Source organism: Cryptomeria japonica, chromosome 11 (genome assembly GCF_030272615.1).
Source record: "Cryptomeria japonica chromosome 11, Sugi_1.0, whole genome shotgun sequence".
NCBI lineage: Eukaryota > Viridiplantae > Streptophyta > Pinopsida > Cupressales > Cupressaceae > Cryptomeria > Cryptomeria japonica.
In genome coordinates this window covers 261,683,112-261,707,790 of record NC_081415.1, presented here as the reverse complement: position 1 = coordinate 261,707,790, position 24,679 = coordinate 261,683,112, and the positions used below count along the sequence as shown (strand labels likewise).

General features: G+C 35.6%; 1 protein-coding gene across 1 annotated transcript; it reads left to right on the top strand.

The window, feature by feature from the left end:
* The first annotated feature begins 20,846 nt into the window (after positions 1–20,846).
* On the top strand, positions 20,847–23,339 carry LOC131069655 (uncharacterized). Its single transcript, XM_058005165.2, has 2 exons — positions 20,847–20,974; positions 22,904–23,339. Exons 1-2 carry the CDS (start codon positions 20,847–20,849, stop codon positions 23,337–23,339), a joined length of 564 nt encoding a protein of 187 aa, XP_057861148.1.
* The last annotated feature ends 1,340 nt before the right edge of the window (positions 23,340–24,679 follow it).

Sequence of the window (24,679 nt, the reverse complement as noted above, 5' to 3'; positions counted from 1 at the left end):
TTTCTCGAAAGAGTTAGGGTAAAAATGATAAAGTAGAACTTGTTTTTATCCCTTTTTACCAACTGTAATAAATGCTTGCACTTTAGGTTACAAACCCTAATTTCATCACTTCTACCGATTGATAACATGTCAACAAAAAATCACCAAAATTCAAAAATCAAAAAATTCTTTCCCGCTCATTTTACAAGGGGTCCGGAGATGTTTTACCGTTAAGCCCCCCTTAGCCATGTTAAACAGGCATAAGTCACCAGTGTTGGGTTCTCTTCACTTGGTGAAGGAACAGTTTCTTCTCCAGGCAAATCGTCACTTTTCTTCTTCCAAGTCTGGTTCATATCCTCTCTAGTTTCCTCAACATCCACTTTCTGCTTGCCTTTTTTATCCTTGAAAGAGTTGACCGGTTTGCTATTTTTTTATCTACAAAATTTTGCTAACTGCCCTGGTTTATTGCAGTGATAACAGACCATACCAGATGATCTCCAAGGTCCTACATTTCCTCTTCCTGTTCTTCTTTTGCAGTTCATAGCCACATGACCAAATTTATTACAGAAGGTGCAAACAACATTTGTTACCTTTTGCATTTTGAATGGACTAAACCGGTTGCCATAGGATCTCTGTCAGTTCATGTTTACCTGGTTATCAAAGTTACTCTTCTAGTCACCATTTGGTCTAGGATGCATGTGTGGTATGTGATTGTTTGATCCATATCTGCTCTCAATATGTCTATGCCCATACATTCCACATGTGAAGCAATGACCTTCAAACTTTCTAGACACATACCTAGCATTATTATTGTAATTTGCATTTCTATTAGGTTTGTCTCTACATACATTTGCAGTATGACCAAGCTTATGGCAAAAAAAGTAGACAGGTTTAAAAACCTTCTTACCGATGGTCTTATTGACTTTAGGAGCAATTTTGTTCTTTGGATAGTTTCTCTTTATACCGGAGGACTCACCTTTTTCAGTTATATGAAAACCAAGTCCAGAGATATCACCCTTCATTCTCTGTGATTTGAAAAAAAAATTCCAGCATGGTAAAACTTCTGGCAAACTTTTCCAATTTCTCATTGGCTTCAGTAATCTTTTTGACAAGATCTTCATTATGCTTAGACAGGTTCTCTTTCAGAGATGATGCCAGCTCAAGATCTAGCTTTAGGTTCTCCTTTTCTTCTATTTCAGCAATCAAGTTCTCATGCATAGTGACTTTTTCCCATTTGATCTTTATAATCTCTTGATCTCTTACCTTGACAAGATCTTCAACAACTCTTCTAGCTTCTAGTTCCTGACATGCATATAGTGAGACCTTCTAGCTCTCTCCTTAGATTCAGTTTCTCACCGTTCACCTTTTCAACTTCTTCTGCTAAAGCTTCAATGTTGGCTTCATCTGAATAACTATTATCAGATATTTCTAACAATTTTTTAGATAGCTCTCTCCTTTTGACTTGAGAATCTTTCAATTTACCCCTAAGGGATTCAACTTCATTTCTGCTAGCTTCTAGCTCTCTAGCCATCTCAAAGTAGCTCATGTCCCCCATGATAGTTTCAAGACTCCCTTCTAAATGGTTAGACCTCAAAGAAGTTTGGCTCTGATACCAATTGATGGACTTGAAAAGCACTAAGAAGGGGGGGGGGTGAATCAGTGACACCAAATAAAACACTACTTCAAACACTAACCGGTAGATGAACTTAACCAAGCATTTAAACAAAATACATGCTATCCAAAATGATAAAACAACATCCATAAAAAGTAAAGCATCCACCATAACACGTGTTTTATACGTGGAAAACCCAAATAGGTAAAAACCATGATGAGATGGAACTCTCAAGTTAACCATCTGCAATAATAGATAACTGACCAGTTAAGGTCTACAAAGTGCTCTTCTAGGAGCGAATCTTGTTAGAGATCCCAAGCTTGATTAGAAGCTTATACCCTATTAAGAGTACTACCATGTTAGGAGTAAAATCATTGGAGAATTTGAGAATCCAAACTAATGGATCACCTTTTTAGAGGATTTGTACAATGAAGCTGGCTAGAGATTACCCAGTTAGGGGATTTGATTATGTTGTAATGATTAGAAAACAACAAGAATGGATTGGTCTATTCTGACTAGCACAATACTTGCTTGATCAGATCCTTCTAAGTACATTCAACACTGCTCTTCATCTTAACACTTATCACTCTTCAACAAAAGCTTTCACTCTTGATGCATATGAGTATTCACATACCATCATTCTCTATCAATTTCAAATGTTTCACTAAGATGTCTTTAAATAGACATTCAAATCTTCTATCAGCCTAAGGAAATCAAAACACAATTTCCTAGGTGTAGTGTATCTAAACAATTGATCAAAACTCATCACAAAAAAGACCATCAAGAAGTCAGTGTTGGTAACTCATCACAAAATCAGATACCGGTTAGAGCAGACAATACTGGTTGGAACAAAACATGTGATCCGTTGTCCTGGAATCTTCCACTTGATCTCCATCTTCATCTTCATTTTGATGCCGACTTAGTGTAGCCACGGGTTATCTCTTAAGCACATACCGGTTGACACAAAGTACCAGTGAGAGATAAGCCTTAAACATACCGATTGATAGTGTAAACCAATTGAAGTTAGACCGGTAGTCAATGTAATCATATGTGTGTGTGAGAGTGTTTCATCAATGACAACAAGTGATGAATACATTACAATCATCATCAAGCTAACATCAACTTAAGCCTAGAGAATGAGAGGGAAACACATGCTATCTCTAACAACTTGCCATTGCGATAAAGACATGCTCATACCGATGACACCAGGTGGAGTCGATGTCTGGTACCTACAATCCCACATCCAACACTAAGCACAATACAACATATATACAATGCATATACATCTTAAATGATCAAGCAAGTGATAGAGAATCACAACGTCATATTGTGCTCAACATGAGTGGTATGACATCGTCTCTAATCACGAAGACACTAGAAGACAATCACAAACATCGAAGCATCAACACAATCATCATAATCATACAGTAGGGTTAGCGTAATCATAATATCATCAAAATCCCATAAGCAATATGATCCATCATGAATAATGATCAAATATAGATCCATAATCATATCTATTAAAATCATGAAATAGGGTTAGTACATAACATGATACCATCAAATCATCAGAAAGTAGACTAAGCTAGATTAATATATTCTTTTGATGTACAAAAAACAAGATAAATCAGGGAGGAGAACTACATATACATACATACATACATATATATGTATAAATATGTATGTACATCTACATACATATACATACATATATGTATATATAAATACATATATATACATATACATATATATATATAGACATATATATATATACATATATATATATGTATATGTATATGTATATGTATATATATATATATACATATACATATACATATATATATATATATACATATACATATATATACATATGTATGTATATATATAAAATAAAAAACCGAATCAACAATTTAAACCTAAACCAAAGACTCACATTACATGACAAGAATGAAGAATACAACAAAAGCATTGGAGATTTTGTGGGTGGATCTCCCTCTCCCCTATCCCCCCCACGGTTGTGGGAAGGCTCCCCACAACATGGGCTTTCGCCAAGATTATGGGTCGAGTCGTCCACAGCGTGGGTGGGCTCCCCACCCGTGGGTTTTCTCACAACTATGGGAAGTGCTACCCACAACATGGGTGGGCTCCCCACATCATGGGTTCCCCATGGTTGTGGGTTGAGCCCCCACAACTATGGGTTGGATCCCCACAACTCTTCTCACAGAGCCAACAAAAAATAAAAATAAAATAAAAACGAAAAAAGAACAATATCAATCTACAAAACATAATAAACATTATATATATATATATATATATATATATATATATATATATATATATATATATATATATATATATATATATATATATATATATATATATATTAAAACAAGGATTCTCAAATTAACATTTTTTAGGTAAAGGAAATTTAACCATATGGACCCATAAATCGAAAATCACATAAGCACACAATAAAATTTAATTTGAAACCCAAAATTCAGTTTGAATCTTATGACTAAATCAACCGGAGAAAAACCATGAATTTTAAGAACATGAAAATAATTTGAATCCAGAATCACAGTCAATTCAATAACCAAAATTCCCCATTTAACAGGCAATCCCATTTAATTTTCCTAATACAATAAAACAATACAATCTAATTTTCATTCAGACTATTGAAGAAATTTCACATGAAAAGAGGAAATTTGAACCCCTCCCTCTTTACGCAATCTGGAATCAATCACAGAGGTAGAAGTAAGAATCTCAAAGAAATTCATGACTTTCTGCAAAACAAAAATCAAGAAAGCTTCAAGAAAATCTTCCAAAACCCTTTCCTCTATATTTTATTTCCAAAATTTTCCCCCAAAATTTCACCAGACTTCCTCCATATTCTTTTCAAAACCCAAACCCAAAAATTCACACCCAAAAATTCTTGACAGGAAAAAAAATTTCTCTCTTCTTTTTCCACTAAGCAAAAGATATGTTTTTTTTTTCCAAAAGTAACTCCCCATACAAAAAGTATGCAAGATTCCTCCCATTAATTCCACTAATTAATTATATTTCGTAATTCCTTTTTGCACATTTAAAAATAATTTAATTTTTTAAAATAACAAATATAAATTGGTTTTTAAGTATGTATTCAAGAGCACAATTAAAATACCAAATTAAATATTTAATTCCCTCATAAATAATCATTTCAGAATAGATGAATAATTTAAATTATTTAACTCCACAATTTAATTAATTATAACGTGTAGTAACAAATTTTTCATTCATTAATAACTTTAATAAATTAAATTCATTAACTCCTTTATTGTATTAATATTAATACTCCATCACTATTAAATATAAATAAATATTAAACTATACATAAGAGAAATGAATTGCAACATAAGATAAATGAATTGCAACTAGCCAAAACATGAAAGACCAACATGGCTATCAACTAACATGACCAGACAACCAAAGAACAAGGATACGTGATTGGAAACTCGTTCCTGTAGGAATGATGGTCATGTCGAGGTTTGACTGATAACTCCATATTTTCTACATTACTATTGGGTCATAGAGTACGCTCAGACCTGAAGGTTCAGGTGGAGTCGATGCTCGGTACCTGCAGTTGCATAAACAAATTGTCGAGCATATACATATAATCAATATAATATCATATTGTGAAAAGGGAATGGAAACGATGTAGCTTGCTTGTAAAGAGCAGTGCGGTGCTTTTCCCTTTCACCCAAGAATGTCAAAGATAGAAAACAGTGTATATCAGATCAAATAAACATCGATACATATAATGATCAAATCCTAACAAGACATATATAATCCATCTCAATAATCATCTGGCTAATTGAGCATAAATAACATCATATAATCACATCACAAACATCATTATGAAAATTATCATTGATCCATAAAGCATAAAAAATGAATACCACATATAAGTCCAAAAGACATAATAAGCATCATAATTGAATCAAAATATACCAACACCAAAAAAGGTTCAAAGCCACATAGAAACTGAAAACCACAAAATCTGACAAGCCAAAAAGAGAGTGGGTACTACACAGGACCCATCTTACATTGTTATCTTAAGCCTACATTCCCCTAAGTTACACTTAAGGGGCGGTGTTGGTCTAAATTATTCCTCATAATTACACCTTACTTAAGTTGACTTAGGTAAATGCATAACATTGTAGTTTGGATATAAGACACTTAGGGAAGTGTCCACATAAGGATGATGTCTGCAGGAGAAATTCCACCCTTTGTGGTCTTATATTGTTGTTACATTCCATCTTAGGTGGGTGATCCACTTCATATGAAATATTTTATTATTTCTCCTACCTACCCTTGTTTCTCATTGAGCCACATGTCATGATTGTGTGCTCACATATCCATATGGCCTTGTCTTTATAAGAAGGCTCATCTACATTGTATGTAACAATTTTTTATTATCCAGTTGATTAGTATTTGCATCTTGATTAGAATACGGTTTATTATTTTCAAAAAAGTTATTCTCTCTTATTTGTGCTATCAGTTGGACTAAATCTTGGCAAATTCTCGCAATTACCAGTGTTTATAATCAATCTATCACGTCTCTATCTGAATTGAGCTAGAATGAATGTAAGCTTCTAGTTTCTATAATAAGATGTATTAAAATACCAGACCCATTTTGTTGGTAGTTGTTGTAGTTTTTCCTATTATGAATGGTTAATTGAAACTATTTTTGGTTAGTAAGACCCTGTGTATTGTTGTGTTTAGGAATACTAGCTTTCATTATGTCAAGTAAGGGTGGTGAACATTGATGACACTATATCATGGTTTGTTATGAAATCTTGGCCAAGGTGGCATGGCATTTAGCAAGCAACTGTCAGCTTACAAGAGTCAAATACACCACTAGCTAGAGTGGCATGCTAGTTAGGGGGTACCTATAGTGTATGACCAACTAGTTAGTGTATATTCTAAACACCAGGTTCAAAGAGATTAATTGCATTGTTCTATCTTTATTCGGTTACCCTTATAAAGGGTTGGGCCCTTCTAGTAGGAAGAGGCACAAGGGACTTATGTTCAAGGTTGGGTGGAAAAGCCCTTGATGATGCTCTCCCTCTCCCATGTTGTATTGAGTTATGCATCTATTTCAACATGAAGTTAATTACTATGTAATATCTTAACCCTTCTCTTTCTTTTTATTAGAAATAAAATAATATTTAATTGATAGTTAATTTTCTCTTTGTTGAAATGGTTAGTTAGTCGGTAGTTAAGTTAGTTAGTAACTATTTCATTTTCAGTTGAACTTGATTGTTAATCCAAATCTTTTTAGTAAAATTATGTTTATGTTGTTAAAGTATACTATTAAAGAATTTGTGTTGTCACATATGCTATTAGAGCTACTAGGTTTGACACTGAACCTCAAGCTTGCCACCTAAAACTTAGATAAAAAAATTTGAATAGAGCCCATCAATTTTCATAGGATGTGGATCCAATGAACAACCTAGAAGAAATATCAACACCCTGTGTGTGCTTACCTTTGGAAAATTTGGTTAAAGCATGACTATACTTCTTGTTCATTTCCCTTTGACATGAAGACCATTTATAAGGCTCTTGAGTGGCTTCAAAGAGAAAGACGTAAATGGATGACTGCTAATAAGGTGACAGTCAAGGCATCCATTCTAAAGGAATTCAAAATTGAAACTAAACCTATGCTTGAGAAACCACCTAAGAAGGATGTAACCATTGTTGAACCTATGAAACATTGTGTGCCTATTCTAGATTATAGACTTGTTCCTTTTTTGGAATTTAATGATCAAGAAGAACCTATCACAGGAAGTGATAGCGACTTCTAAATGAGAGACAAGGAAATTTTGTAACTATTATGAATGTAATAAATTCTGGATTGAGTAATACAATTATAATTTTGGATTGTGTACTTTGTTATCAAAATTATACTTGTAATGAAAAAGTTAGCTTAAATGAATCTTATAAGCTAAAGTAATTCTCCTTACTCAAGAAAACATTTAGAGTATGGACAATTCCAAGAATAATTTAGGATTTTTCAAGGAAACTAATGAACCCATGGACATGATGAGGCAACTTTTGGATACCATGAGTAAATCCCAGTCAAGTTTAGATAACCTTGAGAGAAATTTCAAGAGTCAACAGGAATCCAAGGATGATGAATCTGAAACCCAATCAAGGATTAATTTTAATAGGCAAGAGCAATCTAGGTCAAAGAGACAATATGAAGGACATTTAGAGACCTTAGATTTCAACATTAAGAAAAACCAATTAGATATTGACCTTTCTAATGACATCAAAAAGATCAAACCATTTAAATTTGAAGGTTATGTGTTAGGGGACGTCATTGGGACATGGCTCACTAAGATGGAAAACTATTTTTAAATTCAAAATTACTTAGACAATTCCAAAGTGACTTGGGGGGGATTACCAACTATTAGGAGAGGTTGCCACATGGTGGGAAAGAAAGAAGGTAGAGATGGGGTTGAAGATAATAGAGATTACATGGGAGCAGTTTATGGGAGTCTTCAAACAAAGATGACTTCCACAAATGTTTTACGATAAAAAAAACTACATGATTTTCAAGACCTCAACCAAGGAGACATGCCAGTTAATAAATAATAGGAAAAATTTACCAAGATAATCAAGTACATTCCCCTTGTGCATCAAGAAGAGAACTATCATGTTAGGAAGTTTGTTATGGGGCCCACCTACAATATAGGAGGGGGAATAAATGTTCTCGTGCCTCGAACCATGGATGAGGCATATGAAAAGGTATTCAAACAAGAGAAAAAGGTAAAAAAGATTACTCCTATCGGGATAAGAACCATAAGAATTTTAGTTGGAACAAGTCCCCAAATTTTAAGAAGAATATTTTTAAGGGAAGCAAACTAGACCATAGGAGAGACAATAAAGGGAACAATAATAACTAAAAGGATATAGAACATGTCAACAAAGGTCCAAAAAAGTGAGGTCCACCTAGAGGATTTTTCACCTATGGAGGAGACCACTATGCCAACCAGTGTCCTATAAAAAAGTTAGGGTGGCCATACTTAGTAGCAAAACCCTTTACTGCCCCAACATACTACTCATTCCCACAGAGGATCCATGCAGTGGTAGACAAAAAACAAGTTGTGTACCGAAGCACACCAATAGAAGTAACAAGTATGCTATACGGTAACCCCATAAATGTGTTGATAGACATTGGTGACAAATAATTATTTATTTCACCTAGACTACTAAGTATATTTCCTAAAATAATTGGTTATATGGATAATACATGGACTGTAGAGTATGTCAACCAGACAAGATCTCGAGTACAACAATGTCTACTCGAAGCTAGGGTTGAGCTACTGGGGCTCATTACAGAAGTAAACCTTTATGTGGCACCCTTGGGCTCTTACGATGTAATATTAGGAATGAATTAGTTAAGGGATCATAAGGTTGAAGAGGATTGTTTCTCCAAAAGGGTAGAGTGTATAAATGAATTGGGTAACAAAGTATGTTTCCAAGGAATTCAGTGTTGAATTAAAGTAGGGAAAAATTTTTGCCATGCAAATAAAATGATGTAAAAGAAAAGGTTGTCAGTTATTTTTTGTCAAGTTGAAAGAGGTTCAAGAGCTTAGGGATACTGTATACCATGATAAAATGATCATGTATGATGCAACCAAACATAGTGATGAAGGGATGTCATAAAAAGATAAGATGGAAGAGATCTTTACAAAAAGGTATCCTTATCTACAAGATTATTAGGATGTATTCCCTGAGTTGTCGAGATTACCCCCTAAGAGGGTGTTTGAATTTTCTATAGACTTAGTGCTAAGGGATGAACCTGTATCCAAGGTTCCCTACCACATGACAATTTTGGAGCTAACAAAGTTGAAGCCAACTGCAACAACTCATTAATAAGGGGTTAATACGACCTAGTGTGTCACCATGGGGAGCCTTCATGATATTTGTAAAGAAGAAAGACGAGACACTGCATCTATGTATAGACTATTGGATGCTTAATAAGATCACCATAAAAAATAAATACCCTCTACCTAGAATTGATGACATATGTGATCAAATGAGAGGGACCACAATATTATCCAAGATTGATTTATGGTCAAGCTATCATCAATTGTGGTTGAAGGAGGAAGATATTCATAAGACAACATTAAAAACAAGATATGTACACTATGATTTCATTGTGTTATATTTTGGACTCACCAATGAACCATCATCACTTATGAATCTAATGAATAGTGTGTTTAAAGTTTGTTTGGACAAATTTGTGTTAGTTTTTCTTGATGACATTTTGATATATTTGAGGAATGAGCAACAACTTCTTTAGCATTTATGAAAGTCCTTCAATGATTACATGAACATAAACTGTATGGGAAGCTAGCTAAGTGCACCTTTTTCCAAAAACAAGTATCGTACTTAGGACAAAATCTCTACAAAAGGAATAGTAGTGGATCCAACAAAAATAAAGGCTATAGTGGAATTGTCAGTACCAAGAAATGTACAAGAAGAAGTTTCATGGGATTAGCTGGGTACTACAAAAAGTTCATGAGGAATTTTCTAGGATAGCACATCCCGTCACCACCCTCTAGTGAAAGGGGAAGATATTTGAGTGGTCAGATAAAAGCCAAAAGGTGTCTGAATACTTAAAGGAGAAGTTGACTATTGCACCTATTTTGAAGGTACCAAACCTAGATGATCAGTTTGTGGTAGTCATAGATGCATCATGCAAGGGTTTAGGAGTCCTCATTAAAAATGATCGAGTAATTGCCTAAGTCCAAAAAGTTAAAGAATTATGAGAAAGATTATGCATCACATGATCTAGAGTTGGCAACTATTGTGCAATCTCTACAAATGTGGCGACATTATCTTATGAGAAAGCCATTCGAACTTTGATCTGACCACTAAGGGTTGAAGTACAAATTTACCCAACATAATTTAAATGCTCAATAGAGAAGATGACTAAATATAATCTTTGATTATGATTTTGAAATCAGTTACATGTAAAAGGAAAAGAGAATAGGGTAGCAAATGCACTGAGTTGTCGAAGATATTTGTCAGTTATGGCAACCACGCACATAGCTCTTAAAACTTGGGTACTATAGAACTTTGAAGGAGATGAATACTATAACCAAATAAGAGAGGATTTAAAATGAAATTCCCAAGACCTCAGATATGATGGGTACAACATTGAATTGGATGGTTTATTGAGGTACCAAGGAAGAATGTACATACACAATCTCCTTGAGTTAAGGAAACTGATATGGAAAGAGGTACATTTAGCACCATATTTGAGACATCATAGGGTGAATAATATGTTAGTAGATGTTAAACCCTTATAATTTTGGAAGGGTATTAACAAGGATGTCATGAGATTTGTGGCAGGTTGTTTTGAGTGCCAAAAGGTGAAAACATAGCACCAACATCTAACAGGACTACTACAACCTCACACCATACCAGATTGGAAGCGATATATCATCAATATGGACTTTGTACAAGGTATACCCATTAAAACAAATGGAAATAATGTCATTTTGGTGGTGGTTGAAAAACTTACCAAGTTAACACATTTTGTATCAAGGAACCTAACCGATGGAACACATATAGTTGTTCGAAAAAATTTCAAGAGATTTTTTGACTACATGGGATACTCAAGAAAATTATTGTTGAACACTCACAAGAATGAGAGAGGGGGGTGAATCAGTCTAGAAAATCAAAATAGATTATTAATAAAAAGCATTAACTAACTTATCAATAACACATTAATCACCAATACATGAGCATCAACCATCAACACATGAACACCAGATTTACATGGAAAACCCAAACAGGGAAAAACCATTGTGAGAATCTAACTCACTATATGAATATGAATGATTACATTTTAGGCTTACTACCAAGGAGTACCACCACTTAAATGACTTGTAGAGATAAGGTGCAAAACCTTAGGCAAGATACAAAGAGGACTTGATCAACTAAAAATCACTTCTTTAGGACAAGGTACAAACAGCTACTGAAGGACTCATTGTAAGTCAGCAATGAATGAAATTGTTGAATTGTAGTTGAGAAGAATTCTCTTGAACATGAAATTATCCTTGAATAACTAGATCAAGTGACCAACATGATGTCAAATATCTCTGATAATCATCATTGTCCCAATACACTATCTTGTAGAATATATCACTTTCGAAGCTCTTGTCAAACTAACTTTCACACAACCACAAACACAAATCTACTTGCATATCATTCGCATACACTTCTCACACAATCTACTTTCCACCACATCAAAATTCATTCATCCACACATCTTAAAAATGAGATACAACATTGAAAACCTAATTAAGGGTTGACCAAAACATAATAAGCAATATTACAGCAAAAAAAAGCCACCTGGACCTAAAATAATCAAATCGGTTCACTCCAAGAGAAAGAGGGAACTAAAAAATATTGTAATATATCCTTCCAGGATTGATCTAATGATATACACACACTAACACATTCTCCAAAAATTTTACTAAATGTAACATGCCAAAATAACAACCACCCAATCACATAACCTCTTCTAATGCAAAATACTCTATGCAGATCTCCACATGCCATGGTGAGACCCAAAAAAAAATCTCAACACAACTTCCAACACATATGTGACCCAAAATAATATGATCCACTAAACTGCAACATAATCAACAACATATCCGGAGGACACTAAATCTTTTCAGACCATCTTGAATACAAGATGCCACAACCAGCACCAAAAACATTAACTGCAACACAAAATACAATCTACAACAACCAAGAGTATTTTTGGACCAACATCCATCTGGATAATTAGGTTTGACATCAATGACAACCATGCAAGTTCATGCTTCCAACAATTTACCCCTTTGTCATTGATGACAACACCAAAACTAACACTTGATCATGTAATGTCTCACAAAAACTTTCCCCAATCTCACAACAACTATTTCCACAATTGTAATGCCTTGCCAGGAAACCTCGAAGGGATAAAGCTAAAACACAAGAATAGAGTGCAAATATTTTTTTTTAAAGTTAAAACAGAACCAAAGATATATTGAGTTAACATTAAGTTCAGATTACACAATGGAAGACTTAAATAACACCTAAAGAGTTTCCCAACGTGTTTACTTGATTCAACACTTAACTCAACTCACACTAATTAATCCAATTGAGTTGATTAACTTAATGACATGATAATACTAAACAAAGGATAAATTCTTTCGGTAGGTTAAAATATAGGTAACATGATTAAGTTTATCCATTACAATTTAACCATACATTACATCCAATCTTACATTAAAACATATGTCATGCATCGAATTTCCATGCATACTTTAATTGCATTATCAACTAATGAATACATTCCATTATTCAAATCTACATTCTTCATTATCCATATTACTACATTTAACAAGATAACTACATACATGCATTTAAGATTAACATCATTTAATTCCACATTATACATTTTAACCATAATTCCATCCATACACACTAAATAAAGATGAAACAGAAGAACACAAACACCATATAACACCAAAATGATATCGGAGTTCACCCCTAGTGGGCTACATCTCTGGGTCTGCTCAATTGCAAGACCCCTCTGATAAATAATAGGGTGAAGAACACATAAGGTTCACATCATTTACATCCTGCCATCAAGGTGCACATAAAACAATAATACATATGACCACATCGGTCCAATAGATACATGAATGATCCTAGAAAAAGGAAAAGATCCAACTGAACATGATAAGAACGATTATAAAAGAACAACTAGAGCACCCGCGAAACTAATTCCTTGCAACCCATCATAAGAAACACATGGTCTAACATGAATATTAGGTTCTCACAAGGGCAAAAACAACCTGATATGACTCCACAACAGTGCTCCCAGCAAAGATGATGCAAACTGCACACTAGTGAACATAAGGGACAAGTGTCATCACATAACTTGATATGGTTACCCTGGCAGGCCTCTATGGGTTCTGGCCCCATCTACTAGGTTACCCTGGCAACCTTTCCTGAACCTCCGGCCCATCCAAGTCTCATGTGGACTCAACACATCCTTTCGTGAAGACAAGGTTGTTGCTTTGCCATTTCAGGCCTTCTCACTACATGTCGAGTTTGTACTAGCCCTCAACCCATGTGTGAGGCACAATTATCTTACTTAACGTTTTCATTTACAAAACTCTCTAATATGCTATTAGGTTATCACTTATTTAGACACACTTTCGATGGGTTAACCTGCAACCACTTTGGGTGCAACCCCCACTCGAAAGTCACTTTCTCATATGACACTATACCATAATACAACAAACTCCTACACTAAGGTATACACCAGGATAAGCATACGAAGTTCAATATGGTAGGAATACCCACTTGGCCAAACAAGTCTTCATACGAGGTGCACTGACTGATGACTCTCTGACTAGAGACATGACTAGCTACAGTCAACCAAATAATGACACCCAACACTCAAATAAAGAATGTGACTAGACGTAAACAATCACAAGAAAATAGTCAATACTCAAGATCAAGGACATAAGCGGATTCCAAAGAAGATATATGACAATATCCAACAATCACATTCAAGGACTTGTCATTTCTTAATCAAATGCGAATACAGGAGTTTAAACATGCATAGGCATAAATCTGAAAGTGACAATCTTTTTCCATATTGTTTACACATTACGATCAATCCAGTTTTCTAATAGATCTAATTTTTCCAAAAATAGTTGTAGACAAAATCACCATTACATAAAAATCTCAATACCAAAATTGCAATTATATGATCATGCCTATAATCCAATACATAAAAATAAAACATTATTAAATGTATTTTCTCATCTAATATCTATTTCTTATTAGGAGAAAATGTCATCAATTCTCTAACTCTATCTATCTCTCTTCGAATTTCCAAATAACATATTATTAAATCTCATAAATATTCAATTAATATATTGTTTAATTTCCAAGAATTAACAATAAATATAACATTTATTTTTCCAATTTCAAATACTATATTATTTCCTTTCTAATATTTTCCAAATAATATAAATGTATCATCTCATTGCTTTGAAATTTACTAAATAACATAAATTAGTTTTACTCTCCAAAATTACCAAAAACCATATGTTATTTATTATTAACGAGATATATACAATTTAAATCTCAACTTAAATTAATATATATAAAAATATTTTTGTTAACACCACAAGAGGGATTAGCAGGGGCAGCTACCTGTTGGTAGTGCTGCTACCTTACGATAGCAGACAATACCACTGGTAGTATTGCTACCCTACGGTAGCAGCCACTACCAACCCACGTGGTGGGTATACCCTGCCACGTGGGGTAAACCTATTTATTTATTTATTTAAATTTCATTTTTAAAAGAAAACCCCTCCAATTTGCACAGTCTCAAATCGAGACAAAGGAAATAAATTTAAATTTCCAGATAAACAAAGATTTTCAATAACATTATAATTTTAGAATGACTAGTCCCAGAAAGTTAAAACTAGGAAGGATTCTCCAACAAAGTTTCATATTGGACAAATGGAATCAATATTTTACTCACAATCATCCAACTAATTTGCCAAACACAAACTAATTTCACAATTCATGAGCCAAAATAAGAGATTCAAAAGGAAATTTCTTAATCAAAACGTACACACCCATTTTCAGTATAAAAAATCAATTTGCACAAACAAGAATTGATCTGGAGGTAGAGAAAGAAAACAAGGAGGTTTCAAATTCGAGATTTAACTACTACTTATCCCTATTCCACAAATTTGAAATATTTTTCAACACACACACTCAGATTTCTTCCAAACCAAAACAATCTATTTTAGCAAAAACTAAGGAGATAAATAAGAATCCAACCTCTATCAGCAATCCTGGAGAATGATTCGATGAAGAGCTCAACCTGCAAGCTCAAGAAATTTCCATTCCAAAAATAACTCTCCAAAAATATTTTCAAAACCTAGGTTAAAAAGGAATGTTTTTTACTAAAAGTCCATTTTTAGGTTTAAAATATTTTCAACCAAATAAAAATCATTTCCCAATAAATTTAATATGCACAAATTTCTTTTCTTCCAAAATAGATTTTCTTAATTTAATTAAAACTAACATTTATTTTTCAAAATGCCAAGGAGGGTAAAATATTTCTATTTTCGAATACTATTTAACCTTTCCTTTCAAAATGCATAAACTTAATTAATTCATTATTTAAAATAACCATTTAATCGAACTTGCTACAAATAGGTATTGAGCAATTCTAATTAATGATTAATCACACAAAAAGGGGTCCTATTTAATTTTGGTCCCTTAATTTACTAATGTGTAAAAAACACATTCAATCTGATTAAATACTTAGGATTAAATACTCAATTTTACAGATACATGACCCGCATACCCAAACAAAGGGAAACTGATGGACAACTGATGATGCTCACTTGAGCATGACTAGGGTAAAACGAGGGTCTTACGACTTCCTAATCCAATCTCTTAGGACCAATGAGGTACACTCAAACCTACGAATCTAGGTGGAGACTAACCTCATACCTATGTGGTACTGTACTTGCAATCTCCTGCAACCATGAACCACACATGCATACATATATATTTAATGAAAATGTTAGCCTGAGATTAATAACACGAACCAGGAGAAAAAATAAACTTACATAAGAATTGATGCGAAAACACATTTACAGGTACGCACAATAATCATAATATCTTACTATAACATTGCAACATGGTAAATCAACCAGGGTCAGACCGGGTTTTGAAATCTGATTAGGGCAAGGGTACTACAACAATTTTCTCCCCCTTTGACAACAGTGACAAAGGGTGCTACAAAAAATACTAAGTAACTCACACCTGTGCTTTTGCTGAGAACAACAACAACATCGATCCAAGAGACAAGGATAAGCACTGAGTCTCCCCCTGGAAACATGCACCATTGAAAATTCATCTAGTTAGAAAAAGGAGGGGCAATAAACCCCTAACTTTTGCTTGAGATTCTCAAAAGTATCCTTCACCAACGCCTTAGTAAAAATTTCAGCTACCTACTCCATTGTAGAAATGTATTCCAGTCTGACTTCTTTCTCTTCAAACTTCTCTCTTAAGAAATGATAACAGATTGAGATATATTTAGTTCTTGAATGCATAACCAAATTCTTTGAAATGTTTATAGCATTGGTATTATCACATATAATAGTCCAATAGATTCATCATATACCACTTTGATATCCTTAATAGTTTTCTTCATCCAAATAACTTGAGTACAATGAGATGCTGCAACAATACATTTTGTTTTTGTAGTGGAAAACGACATTGATTCTTGTTTCTTACCTATCTATGAAACTAATTTGTCTCCCACAAAGAATGCACCACCACTAGTACTCTTCCAATCATCAATACTTTTGGACCAATTAGCATCTATATATGCTTTCACATGAATTCTCCATCCTTGTACCATAGGCCAAAATCTTGATGTCCTTTCAAATACCTAAAAATCCTCTTCATTGCTTGTTCATGAGATTTCTTCGAACTACCTTGAAATCTTGCAACCAAACATACAACCTACATAATATCTTGTCTAAAAGTAATAAGATAAAGAAAACCTCCAATCATAGATCTATACTTCTTCTAATCAACATGCAAAGATGCATCATCTTTGCCTAATTTGCAACCAACATCAAAAGGGGTAGTAACAGTTTTACTATTCTCCATATCAAACTTGTAATGCCTCTCCAGTTTCTCTTCCGTATTTCTTCTCTTTGATGTGGATTTGGCTATGAGATTGTAATTGAATGCCATTTTCTTATGGGTGTTAACCTTTCTGAGGTGGTATGATATTGTTTAGGATATTGCATTTGATTTCAATGTGAGGCCTTGAGTGCCTAGCTTATGTTGTAAGTGGATATATGTTCTATGTTTGTGTTAGACTAGTAATGTTTTGGATTTCTTCATAATGATCATGATTATGGTATTGCATTGGGATGCATGATTGCTTCTTGTTCCTGGTTGTGATGACCATTGTGCTATTTCATACTGCTTATTTGATTTGAGTATCAGATTCGTTGGGAATTGTTATCATAGTTATGATGTTTAAATATTCATACTGGTCCAATTAATAATTTGAATGTGACAAGTGATGTTAATCTAGTTGGTTGATTTAAAAGTAATAAATTATATTTTATGTTATCATAATTTCTTTTAAGAGATTAAATTCCTAGCAACACGTTTAGTTGATGACACTATATTGATTGGATGAGATATCATGTTACTAGTTACTAACAATGTTAATATGTGACCCCGATTGGGGAATGTTAATGATGCTTTTAGTTATATTATGTTATATATATGTATGCACTGGTGTTTGTATATTTTGGTTGGTGCAAGTACAGAGCATCGACTCCACCTGGCTCCACAAATCTGAGTGTTCTCATATTGCACACTGATCATTAATGTTTCCCTACCATAACTATCATTATTGATTTGGATGATATTCCTTTATTTTATTTATTTATACCTCTAGTTACCAATTTGGTAATGTTTTCTTGCCCCAATGCATAATTATGAATGACCAGTGAAGATTGTTTGTGCATAGTTGGTCATATATGAATTGTCATCAATTATAGTGCATACGTTAATAATATTTTATTATTGTTGAGCTAATTTAATATTCAATTGTGATATATGTCTTGCAAGTATTCATTTTAATTGGTTTTTGCCCAATTGGACATATGGGTGATTGTTGGGGTCAAATTTGGACTTGGAGAATTTAAATTTATTTTTTAGGTTATTTAATGTTAATTTGGCTTTGAATTGTTTTATGGCTATTTAGTGTTTTTGAAATTGGGGCTTAATTGTATTTTTTTTATTATTTTTTTTATTGGGACGAGTTTATGAATATGAAAATTAAATTTTCATTTAATTATTTATTTATTTTATATTTTTAAATTCTAAAAACCTATAGGTTTTTATATGGTAAAGAGCTAATTTTGGACACCGAGTCTTATTTTCTGGTTTTTTGCTCTAAGCCCTACAATAGAATTTTGGGATTTTGATTGGGAGAGGATTTCTTGGAGAAATTTTGTGGGTAGAGACTTGTTGGAACTATGTGGATGGATGTTATGGGTTGTCCAGAGCATTAGTGTGTATGGCTTGCTTTTTCATTTTAAAATTTAGAGCATGATTGAGGTATGAACTCAATTTCCTTCTTCCCTTCTCAATTTAATTGCTTCTAGTTTGTTGTGAATGATTTATTGAATGAATTTATGAATTCTTTTAATTTGAATCACTCCATTTGTGTGAATTTGACTTTGAAATCATGGTTTTACAAAGGGAAATGCTGCCCAATTTTTATTAGATGCCCATAATTATTGATTTTATTGCATTTTTTGGTTGTTCACCTATGGACCAATGGGGTTTGCCAAAAATTTGATGGGGCATGTTTGGAAATTTAAGCTTTTTGGAGGTCCATCAATGGTGGATGGCCTCCATGACTAGTTTTTGGCCAACTTGGCCTTTTGATAAAAAATTGAATTTGGAGTTTTTAATGTGATATTATTATGTGGAGTACTAGTAAATTATATATGTAAATTTAATTGTTTGATCCATTTGGATCCGTTCTCTTGGCATTTAGGGCTAATTGAGTATGTTTAGATGCATGCGAAAATGTCAATGCATATTGTGTTTTATTGATGATTTTGGAATTGTTGGGCTCAATTGGGATATCATATTTTCTTGTGTATTGATATCTTGTTATAAGTTTCATGTTGATTTACTCGAGCCTAGGGTAGATAATAGGACCAATGATGGGAGTGGTGGCCAATGGGGGGCGGGGTACAAAGGGACCGCCAGGATAACTCATTAGATATTTTTATAATCAAGTGAAAAATAATAACACATAATAAATTAAACCAAGACAAATTGGATGCTCCTCTCATGGCCTTGAGTGCTCGTTGAGACTAAAGATGAGTTGGGAAGGCCTGGCCATTCATGGGGCATTGATCTAGCATGATTGAGTATCCTCGTTTGTATGAGATCGATTTTACATTAGTCATCCCTTCAAGATACATGATGGAACTCCCCACTCTTGTTTCCTATTACCTAGCCCTGTAGTTATGAGTAGCACCCCGAAGAAGATTTTCCTTCCATGTTATTCTTATTGATGGATTCTAAAGGTATCCATATTGATGGCCATTTGGCAATTGTGATCTCTTTGGTTGATGAGATTGGATCATCCTTGTTGTATTTGGTGTTGATTGCTCCTTGTTGAGTACTTTCATATTTGTTATGCATATGGATTGCTTTGAGGTTATGCCTCTCTTTTTGTCTACATATTGATTTCGCATTATATGCTTGTCACAACCCTTAATATTTAGTATTTTATTTAATTGATTTTATCATATTTAATAATCATAAATATAATATTAATTATTTTAAATTGATTAATACTAATATATTAACATTATTGTAATTGCTGTAAAACAATTTTTGGGAGATTTGATCCTCTGCAACTCTCCCGCCTCCTTCTCGTTTGAATCTGTTCCCCCTAGATGACCGCCCCCCTAGGGAGGTCCCTCCCTCCTTGCAACCGGACCCCATACCCACTACCATGGTTGGAACACATGTTGTTGTTCTGACTATGGGGACCCCATGCTCTGTGGGTCATATGGAAGAAAATGCCAAGTTTGACACCCCTTCCACCATGCCAGTTCTGACTGACTCTGGCCTGGATGTTGAAGGGAAGAATATACCACATCCCGGATCGGAAACTTCTGCCGAACAGGGGATGTGGAGAATGGAAAGAATAATCCTAAGTCTAACTAGAAGAACACCCTCCTTGGGTCCACAAATTTGACCCTAGAAGCAGCTTTGGCCAATATTTCTCAAACGGAGGAAGGAACGGAGATCAAGCTCTCGGACAATCTCATGGACAAAATCGTCTCTTCTCTTCACTTGGAAATCGTTGATCGGTTCTTCTCCTTCTGACCATCTATCAACATGTTCAGACGATGGGCGAAATCACGATGGAAGCTTAAAGGTAGCCTTGACATCTCAGCAATGTCGGGGGAACTCTTCCTATTCAAGTTCAATGCTGAGGAGGATCTGATCTGTGTTGTCGGGTTCTTGGGCTTATGGCAAGCATTTTCTAACTTTGGCTAAATGGAAGCCTAGTTTTGACCCCTCAGTCGAACTCAACCGCATGGCACCTGTCTGGGTTAGGCTTCCTGGTCTTCTGCTGGAGTTCTGGGATGAGCAAATCTTCTGCTGGATAGGGAACTCATTTGGTAGCTATGTTATAGCAGACTCGATCACTCTCAATAAATCCAGGTTGGTTTATGCTCACTTTTGTGTCAATGTTACAATTAACAAGGCTCTCCCAAATTTTGTTTCCCTAAAATCAAAGTGGGGAAAATGGTCCCAGGCTATTGTGAATGAAAATGCTACCCTCTTTTGCTAGAAGTGTAATTTTCCTACACTGAGTGTAAATCCACAGTGGTTGTGAAACCCAAGCTCAAAGAAAAGGCTATATGGGTTGATCCCATCAACCCAAGTGCTCCCTCATCATCTTCTCCCCTGGAGCTGACTAGTGCGAGTGAAATCCCCGAGGACTACCCCCGCACAGACAAGATCCTTGAAATCTTAAAATCCCCTATGGACCCTGTTAAAAGTGTTAACCCAATCATTCCCCTGGAAGAAGGTGAAATCCCACTGATGATGAATCTCAACCTTTCCCCAATACCCCTCCCACCCCTTGGTTTGTTGGTTGGCATCCCCCTCATGCCCTCTGCTTCCCCCACTCCCTCATCCCTTTAAGCCTCCATTTCGGACATGGTTATGTCTCATGTGGATGAGGCTAAGTTTTCTACCTCAACCCCCCCTCTCTCCCCTAGTATGGTGGAGAGGCCTGCTCTACCAGGGAACTCCCTGACAACTCCTTTGAATATATCTCCTCTGGGATCTCCTCGGACTGACAATTAAGAATGGATAAACCAGAAGAAGAAAGCCAAGGCCAAGAAAGTGGATGTGGGGGGTACTGAAAATAAAGTTGGCAGACCCTTAGAAAGGGTCCTAAGACACAAAGTTATGGCCAGGCACATTAAAAAGGGCAGGCAACTAACCCTTGATGGAATCATCAGAAGTAAGAAATGAAGTTCCCCTCCTGGAACATGAGGGGTCTGAACAGCCCCCAAAAACAATTTGCCATAAAACAACTAATTTTGGATATAAAAATTGATATTGCCTTCTTTAGGAAGTCAAAATGTCCTACCAAACCTTTGCTACTGTTGTTGGTAAACTCTGGTTGGGGGCGGCTTTCCTATATGTTGATGTTTTGGGGGCCTCTAGGGGTATTGCCACCCTCTGGGACCCTATTAATGTTAAAGGTAAGTTTTTTGCTAGCTCCCAAAACTTCCTAGAGGTTACTCTTCATCAAGGTGAACATTGTTGGCAGATGTTCAACATCTATGCCCCCAACTCCAAGATGGGAAGATGGCTAGTATGGGAGGAAATTTATGATCTCATCTTGGCTAATTAGAAGGCTCGGTATATGCTTGCGGGAGATTTTAATTCCCCTCTCTACCCCTCTAAGAAGTGCGGAGGTCTTGATGATTTTACTGATAGTATGGGAGATCTTGTCAGCTTCATCAATGCTTCTAGCCTTATGGATATTGATCTCCAGGGTGCTCCCTTCACATGGTCGAACAATAGGAAAGGCAAACATCTCACCCAAGTCAGACTGGATAGATTTCTGGTCTCTACTAACTGGGGCATCAGCCATAACTCCTCCCTAAAAATGCTCCCAAGGACTGCTTTTGCTCATAACCCCCTTCTCTTCCATTGGAAGGATAGATCCTACCAGGGTCCCCCCCTTTTCGATATGAGATTATGTGGGCCTCTCACTCTAACTTCAGAGATATGGTTAGAATTTGGTGGGCTACCCCGGTCCAAGGGACTTCTATGTTCAGAATTATGGAGAAACTAAAGCTCATTAGCAAGGAAGTCAAAGGCTGGAATAGGACCACCTTCGGGGATATCTTCAAAAAAAAGGACCTGGGCTCCAAACTAGAACAACTTCAGAATATTATAGCTATTGGTAACCCCCGAATCCTATTCTGAGGAGGAAGAAGAGTGCCGCAAGAACTGGAAGGATATCCTCTCTAAGGAGAAAGTGTATTGGAAGCAAAGATCCAAAATTCAGTGGCTGAAGGAAGGGGACATAAATTCTGCCTTCTTCCATAGATCGGCTTGCATTCATAGGAGAAGGAACTACATCAAAAGTATCAAGGATGAAACTGGCCAAGAGATCACTGGAGAGTCACTAATTGGACAGAGTGCTTCTGACTTTTTCATAAGGTTGTACTCGAAGGATGGTGGAAGGGATGTTGCTCTTCAGGATTTCCTTGTGAGTAAGCTTTTGACTGTCATCAAGGAGGAGGATAACTGCCAACTAACTGCCCCTATCTCTGCTGAAGAAGTCTGCATGGTTGTCTTTGCTATGGGGGCTTATAAGACCCCAAATTCGGATGGTTTCCCCCCGACGTTCTTTCAGGATTACTTGGACATTGTTAGCTATGATGTCACCAAAGTTGTGCAAGATTTATTTAAGACGGGGAAATTACTAAAAAAAATCATCAACACTTACATTGTTCTTGTCCCCAAGACCACAAATCCTAGTTGCTTGAAGGAGTTTTGACCCATAAGTCTATGCAATACCATATACAAGATAATCTCCAAGGTCCTTGTGAATAGAATTAAACCCCTCCTGGTGAAATTTATTAGCCCGTCCTAGAAAGGTTTTGTCCCAGGTCACCAAATTTTGGATGCTGCCATTGCCACTCATGAAATAATCCACTCCATGGATAGGAGCAGAATGCCAGGTATGGCTTTCAAACTGGATATATCTAAAGCTTATGACAAGGTTAATTGGTGTTTTCTTTTCAAATCTCTCTTAAAGTTGGGCTTCAACCAAAAGGTGGTGGATATGATTCAAGAATGTGTTGCTATGGTCAAGTTCTCGGTTTTGATTAATGGGACTCCTAGGGGTTGCTTCAAAGCCGAAAAAGGCATCCAACAAGGTGACCCTCTGTCCCCTTACCTTTTTATCATGATTGCTGAAGTCTTGAGCAGAAATGTAGCAGACCTGGTTACTAATGGTAGACTCCAAGGATTCAAAGCTTCTTCCACGCTCCCCCCCTCTAATATTCAACAATTTGTGGATGACACCTTTCTTTTTGGCAAGTCTTCTGTCATGGAGGCTAAACTATGGAAGAACTTACCTGCTGATTACGCCAAGGCTTTGGGACAATGTATTAATTATGAGAAGAGTAATCTCTTCTTCTTCAACACTCCTAATGATCTCCAACTCACAATTATTTGTATCCTTAAATGCAAGACTGTGACTCTTCCAGGGACCTACCTTGGTCTCCCCCTTACGATCAAGGAAGTCACTCCCACTTTCTGGAACACTATCCTTGAACAGATGCAAAAAAAGCTTGTTGGATGGAAAGGGAAGTTCCTTAGTAGTGTGGAGAAGCTCCAACTCCTCACGGCTTCCCTACAGGGAATTCCTGTGTACTTCCTATCCATGTTTAAAATATCAAGTGCCATGGTGGAAAAACTTGGGAAAATCCAAAGAACCTTCTTATGGACGGGCCTGGAAGAGAAAAAATGCCTTGCTTTGGTCAATTGGGATAGCATGTACTTACCTAAATCAATGGGAGGCCTGGGTATAAGAAAGATAAATGCCCTGAATAAGGCGCTAATAGAAAAGATTGGATGGACCCTGGCTAAAGGTGAGGCGGACTGGTGTAACATTATCAAAGCAAAGTACCTGGACCGAGAGCATTTCTATTACAATTTGAGTACGGTCGACCTTCCCCAAGGCTCCAAGTTATGGAACAACATCCTGAAAAGAAGATTGATTGTAAGAGAAGGATTGAAATGACAACTAGGAAATGGTAGGAAGGTGAGATTCTGGGAAGACATTTGGGCAGAGGACAGGCCCTTGGCTAACACCCATTTCCACCAAATTAT

Coding starts and splice junctions, on each gene's coding strand:
- LOC131069655 (XM_058005165.2), top strand. CDS start 20,847: ATGGCACCTGTCTGGGTTAGGCTTCCTGGTCTTCTGCTGGAGTTCTGG. Junction 20,975..22,903: donor ATCACTCTCAATAAATCCAG/GTTGGTTTATGC, acceptor TTGCATTCATAG/GAGAAGGAACTACATCAAAA.